Source organism: Chrysochloris asiatica, unplaced genomic scaffold (genome assembly GCF_000296735.1).
Source record: "Chrysochloris asiatica unplaced genomic scaffold, ChrAsi1.0 scaffold00122, whole genome shotgun sequence".
Taxonomy (NCBI): domain Eukaryota; kingdom Metazoa; phylum Chordata; class Mammalia; order Afrosoricida; family Chrysochloridae; genus Chrysochloris; species Chrysochloris asiatica.
Genome location: NW_006408640.1, coordinates 3,869,469 through 3,876,429, shown reverse-complemented (window position 1 = coordinate 3,876,429; position 6,961 = coordinate 3,869,469). Strand labels below are relative to the sequence as shown.

The 6,961-nt window shown below is 43.1% G+C and overlaps 1 protein-coding gene across 1 annotated transcript in view; it reads right to left on the bottom strand.

Annotated features, from left to right (window-relative positions):
• Window positions 1-2,410: 2,410 nt before the first annotated feature.
• Window positions 2,411-6,961, bottom strand: part of IMPA2 (inositol(myo)-1(or 4)-monophosphatase 2) — a 114,503-nt gene continuing 109,952 nt past the window's right edge. Inside the window, exons 6-8 of the mRNA XM_006868694.1 lie at window positions 4,788-4,896; window positions 3,621-3,772; window positions 2,411-2,526 (exon numbers count right to left, since the gene is read on the bottom strand). Of these exons, the coding sequence (XP_006868756.1) occupies window positions 2,411-2,526; window positions 3,621-3,772; window positions 4,788-4,896 (377 nt within the window). The remainder of the gene's footprint in view (window positions 2,527-3,620; window positions 3,773-4,787; window positions 4,897-6,961) is intronic.

The following is a 6,961-nucleotide window of genomic DNA, read 5'->3' as shown; positions in this document are numbered from 1 at the left end:
TTCAGTGCTGTTGAGTTGGTTCTGACTCAGTGACTCTGTACAGGGTTTTTGAGAAGCTGGTGGGTTTGAAGCATCAACCTTGCGAGTTCTTGAATGTCTGCTCAACAAGTTCAGCCCCTACAAAGAAGCTTGTCACTGTGAGGGTGGTAGATGATGAGGTTTCATGAGGTGATATGATTTTCAGGGACTCACCAAAAATGATTTTTAAAAAGTGATCATAATCTTTCCTATGGAAAACATAGTAAATTAAGTTATGAAACCTTAGAGAATTATATTTATAAATATATCATTTGATTAAGTATTCAGTTTTAATATGAATATGAAAGCTTCTACTTGGCCAGTTCCTCTATTAGTGTGTACCCTAAATTCTCTTCAATGCTGTCCTGCTTGCTCCCCAACCAGGAATCTAGAGGGCTTACTCACCTCAGCTGGAGTAACTTCTTTCATTTATATTAATTACTCTATGTGTCCTGATATGTGACAAGCACTGGACTGCTAACCACAAGGTCAGTGGTTCAAACTCACCATCACTCCTAGGAAACTCTACACAGGGTCATTATGAATAGGAAATGACTCTATGGCACTTAACAATAACAACATGTCATGAATGTTCTTCAAAGTCTCTGTTAAAACTCACCTCATTCAGGAAACCTTAGCTAAGTGCTTACACATTTTTGTTGTACGATGAATTTAAACACAAACAACATATATATATATATATATATATATATATAGTTGTGAAATGCTGTTGAGTCGGTTCTGACCCATAACGACCCTGTATAGGGTTTTTGAGGAGCAGCTGGTGAGCTTGAACCGCCAACCTTGCAGTTCAAAGCCACTAGCTTTGCAGTCTGGCACATTAACCCACAGCGCCATACCAGGACTTACTTACTCACACACACACACACTCTCTCTCTCTCCTCAAACACACACACACGCTCTCTCTCTCTCTCTCTCTCTCTCTCTATATATATATATATATATAACAGTTTTGTTGGAAAAATGACTGAAATATCAGCTATGGGTGTCCTGGTATTTTTCACTCTTTAACTGTACATCTCCTGATTGTGAAGATCATGTCTTCTTTGCCTGTTACCCCAGAGACAGTCCCATCTGAAACTGTTCCCATAAAGTATGGTAGGAACTTCGAGAAAACCTTTTCAGACTCCTCAAAAAGTCTAAGACACTAATAGTACCAATAACACTAAAGACACTAATAACACCAATGGTGCCCCAGCAAGCCACTGCTCACTATGCAGAACGTGAGCCAATTCAAAGCTCTGAGATGCAGACCAGGGCCTTAAGTTGGTGACTCTATCCTCTGTGGTACAAAAGCAGATGATGACTGGGTGCCAACCTCTGCTGGTCAAATTAGCTCAGTGCATAGAAGTCTTGGTTCTATTGATCTATTCAGTGAGGATTTATCAAGCACCTGTTTCAACTGGTATTCTTGATATGCACTACATTTGGTGTCAGAACTCATAGCTGGGTACCCAAATGATCCTCAAAGTCCTCCAGGAGAAACACTAAGGCCAGAGCTAGCAGATAAAAGGGAAAAATCTCAAATATTCCATGTTTGTTGGTGGTGACATTAAATTAAGAATGAAAAGTTAGGAATATGAGAGAAAAGTTTAGAAATGGGTTGGAATCTCCTCTTTTATGACTGACTTGCCCAATTCAAAACTTTAGAAAAGATAGCTGGCAAGTTAGTTAACACCCTGATTAGAATTATGCTTACATACAATTCTACTTCCTAAACAGAAAAAGAAAGGCCCAGAAAACACAATTTCTTCTCACAAACCACAAAACAACAGCATTTCAGAGATCTGTTTTTGGCTCTTGAGTTTTTTGCAGTCTGCCATGTATCCTGGATGATAATTACTGACAGAGTTTTCACAGTGTCTATCAGAGGCACAAATTCCATAGGGTTAGTATGCAAATCTTCCTAGAGAGCCTATAACTACGGACCTTGCAGGGTGTTGAGGACACAAATCAGCACATTTGTTATGCTCTGAAGTATCACGGGACAGGGCCTGCGAATGAATCCACTTTATTATCAGTTCTAAAGCCTTATTACCTGAGATATACATTCTGGGGAAAAAAATCAAGATTGAATTATAAATATGATGCCATGTGAGAGCTGGGTTTTGGCCTCAACAAGAGAATTTTTACTAACCTGAAAAAGTCTAAGTGAGATTACCGAGAAAACCCAGTACCCATCAAGTCCAATGATTTCAAAAGACAGCCACAGGCTTTAGCACAACATCTGCCTTTGGGGCAGTTAGGAATGTACCAAACATTTGACACCGAGAGCAAGCAGTTAAAGGGAGGGGTTCCATCTTGAGTGTCAGTATTCCAAAGAGGCTGGCTTGTCCTGGTTTCGGCATTTCCTTTTGTCCTTTGCTCCTTTTCATTTCTCATCGTCCCGTCCATAGTTAATAGTTTGTAAGGCCTGAGCTATGAGCACTGCCATTTCCCGGGTGCCTGCAGCAACCACTCTGCAAGACATGAGATCAAGAGGCCCACCTGAGGACGAGAGAGGGAGGGGGACAGAGGCCGTGTCACTACAAGTGCTGACCGCACAAATACATTCTGCAATCATTCTCAAGTCCCTGGGCTAATCTAAGTAGTCCAGATGGCAAGCAGGTCAAAGGAAGGGATTAGGCTCTTCATCACAGCTTTATCCCTAATGTGGGCACAGTTACATATATCCAGACTGGTGACTCTGAGAGACTGTGCTGGAAAAAGGGAGAGCCAGAGCTCAAACTACTGTTCAGACCTAAGTTGTCCAAAGCAGTTCTTCTCAAACTAATGTACATGTGAGTCATGAGGAGCAAAACCAGATTCTCTTCAAGCCCTGACACTGCATTCCTGACCAACTTCAGGATTGCTGCTGCAAATCACACTTGAGGAGGTGAGGAACGGAGCATTAAATCCTGCCTCTTCCATAGGGTACACAAAACAGGTGTGTGGCTCCTCTGCCTGCAGAGGGCAATCAGCATTGAACTTTTCCAAAATATGAAGCAGGCCCATGCCATCTTGCCATCTAACGCTGACTCCTCTGCATCGTTCATATCTTTCTGGTTGCTAAATCAGACCCTCTCAAAGGAGAAATAGGAAAAAGTAGAAATCACATTATAAAAGGCCCACTGTACATATCCAAGATTAAAAGACGGCCATAGTATCTCCGTGGACAAGCTCTGGACTAAGAAGCTAGGAGAGAATAGGGTGGAGGACTGCCCAGTCTCTGATGGTATTCATGGACTGTGAAGTACAGACTCAGCACTGAGCTCTATCTTGGGGAACAAACACTTGCCCATCTCCTGGGATTGCTGGGTGGTCTGGATATATGTGAAAGTGCCAATGCCATCTCACTGGAGAGCCGAATGTGGTTATTGCCCAGGCAGCAGTTCTGATCATGTGGTCTACTTCCTTTCCAGAGGCACAGGTGAGAAGGAAGAAGCCTAGTGGTGGGTTCGCTGCAGTTTTGGTGCCTTTGTTGGCCTCACTGGTAGAAGCTTTGAGGAAGTGCAGAAAGTGGGCCCTGGACATTTCACAGGTGGCTTTGCCTGATCTAGTGTCTGTCCTACTGTGCCCTGAGAACCTGAGAGAGGACTCACCCGATGTGTCAATCACAATCCCGCCAGCTTCTCGAATGATGACTGTAGCAGCAGCCAGGTCCCAACAGTGCAAGCCAAACTGGTAGTAGGCATCTGCAGCCCCCGCAGCCAGGTGGCAGAGGGCCAAGGTGGAACTCCCAATCACACGGACCCTGAGGAGAGTGGGAGAGCCTGCTCAGCAGTGGTTTGTACTTAGAGGGGAGAGCCCATGTGTGTGTAGTGATGAGCCTTCCAGTATGGCTTTTCTGAAAATGGTCCATGTGCTGATTTCATCCCCAGTCATCTGTCCTGTTGGACTCTGGTGATTATAAACGGAGCACCAGGTTTCTGCTAACAAGTCCCAGTTAGCAGAAACCCGGTCTCCACTGTGGCAGCTATTAGCCACAGAACACTTGAAAGGTCGCTAGTACAATGAAAAAACTGCATATAAAATTGTATTTTAACAAAGCAAGGATGGAAAAACTTTTGTCTCATATACTTTGGACATGTTATCTTGAGGGGACAGTCCCTGGAGAAGGTCATCATGTTTGGCAAAGCAGCAGATAAGCGAAAAAGAGGAAAACCTTCAACAAAATGGGCTGACACATTGGTGACAATTAGCTCAAACATAATGATGGTGAGTATGGTGCAAAACCATGCTATGCTTTGTTCTGTTACACACAGGGTTGTTAAGTACCACATAGCTATATACAATGTCAATGGCACCTCACAACAACAAGCTAAATTTAAATAGCATCATGTGGACAGTCCTTAAAGTACAGACCTTGAGGGAGAATGAGAAATGAAGAGGAGTCATTTGGACTTTGACTTAGTTCCCTAAATGTTAATTAGGTTAATGGTTGGTATGAAGACAATTAGATTTGTAAGGGACTCTTAAGTGCATACAGGGATCTTATAGTTGGATGGCTACTTGCATTCTCAAAGCATGGATAAGGTATAAAGGAATAAAAGTCTGTGGCTGAGATGGTCTCAGTGTTATGAGATGAGGGTGGGGTTGGGGGAGGAAACAGGTGTGGGGTGGGGGATGGGGCAAGAATATGTCACGTGGTACCTTAAGCTATAGCGGCTCTTTTCCTCTCTACATCCCTGGGGAGTTTTTAGCAAGATTGTGTGTTTAGTATTTTTTTCCTTTGGTCACAGGAGATTCCAAGAATGAAAAGTTCATACCCATGAGCTTTGGCGTGGAGTAACCTCTCCATGTTACTCAGGAACAATTTCAGAGTGGCAGGGTCACGTTTGGGACCGATTTCTGTTAACACTAAGGCCTTTGAGAGATCTGCAATAAAAAGAATTTCCCATAATCAGAAAAATCAAGTCTTATTGGTTCTAACTGAATAGTTGGAGCTTTCCCTGAAGCAAACTTCAAATAGTAGCCTCTTCCAGGAGCAGAGGTCCCTAGGACCTTCAAGGGAAAAGAGCAGAGTGTGGGATCTTACCCAGAGAAGCAGTGATGCCAGAGATGGAGGCAGAGACGATGACATGGAGAGATGGAGCGGCTGGGGACTCTAGGCCCAGAGAGGGAGAGGGGCTGTGTGCTGATGACTAGGGGGCAGGCTTGCAGGGTATACCTTTCGTGGGTTGATGATGTATGGACGGGATTGTAACCATGACATTGAAATGATATACGATAGGATGAATGTAAAGCTAATGTTCTCCCATGTAAACTATCACATAATTAACAATAAAACATTTATTAAAAAAAAATGGTAGCCTCTTATTTTTTCTGAGAGTACATATTACCTGTGGACGGTTTATGCTGTCCGTAGTTTTCCTGATAGTTATACTGCGAGATGAGAATGTGATGAAGAGAGACCATCACACTCTCACTATGTCCATCCTCAGTCCTTGGGAGTTGCTCTCTGTCTCAGAGTGCTTAGAGAGTAGGTTTTTAGGTTCTCTGTCTTCTTGGTTCTCTGTCACCTTATAAAAGGGGGCTTCAAAAACCTCATGGAAAAATGGACTGAAAAGATAATAGATTTTCCCCACGAACTTTCTGAAGCCTCCTCGTACAGGCAGCATGGAGAAGTCTGAAGAGATCAGCAGCTTATGAAACTTAACCATCATTCAACCACAAATCAAAGCAAAATGACCGCAAGCAGGAATCACCACCCAGAATCTGGGAGCCTAAGGAGGGATGCCTCATCAAATAGATGTCCTTATAAACCTTTCTCTAATTGCCATGATCACACAGATGAAGCATTATCCCTGTTGATAAAGCAACTTTTAAATGTGTCTTTGGAGGTGGGGGTTTCAGTAGGACCATTTGTCAACTTATAAAAAGGGTTTTAGAGCTTCTCAGCAGGATGTAGCAGGCAGTCACGCTTTAGTACACTCAGCCATGGTGTGGTGCACTGCCAGATAGCCTGAATATGGAATGGAGGTATGTGATTGAGACTTCAGGGCTGAGCTGACTCAGTGCTGGAGGATCAGGAAGTAGTTTGTCTCTGCTTTTCAATACTCAAAACTCAAACACAGCTATATTATCTGAGTCATGTTTGGTTACGTCTTGTTGCTCAGGCAGAATATAGCCTCATCAGGTATTCTCAGGAAACAAAACTGAACTATTCCCTGAAGTGGAGAGAAAGCTGGACTACAGGAGATTATTTCACTCAGGTGGCTCAGTGACTTGTAGACATTTACAAAATAACTCTCTGCCTTAGTTATCTGCTGTTGTTAGGTAACGTTGAGTTGGCTCTGACTCATAGTGACCCTATGCATAACATAATGAAACATTGCCAGGTCCTGAGCCATCCTCAAATCATTGTTACACTTGAGTCAGTAACTGCTGCCACTGTGCCAATCCATCTCACTGGAGGCCTTCCTCTTTTTCTCTGACCCTCCACTTTACCTAGCATGATGTCCTTCTTCATGGACTGGTTCTTCCTGATAATATGCCCAAGGTATGAGACATGAAGTCTTGCATCTTGGCTTCTAGGGAGCATTTTGGCTGTACTTGTTCTTCGGGCAGTCCATGGTACATTTAATATTTTCCTCCAACACCATAAATCAAATGTATCCACTGTACTACGGTCTTCCTTATTCATTGTCCAACTTTTTTTTTTTTTTTTTAATTTAAAGTTTTTATTGTGGATTGAGTGAAAGTTTACAGGGCATACCATCAGTTTCACGTTCAACCATTCATATAACTTGTTTCATTACATTGATTATGTTGTTGTTGTTGTTATGTGCCATCGAGTCGGTTCCGACCCATAGCGACCCTGTATAGGGTTTCCGAGGGTGTAAAACTTTACGGGAGTAGAAAGCCTCATCTTTCTCCCGCGGAGCAGCTGGTAGTTTCGAACCGCTGACCTTAAGGTTCGCAGCCCGATTCGTAACCACTT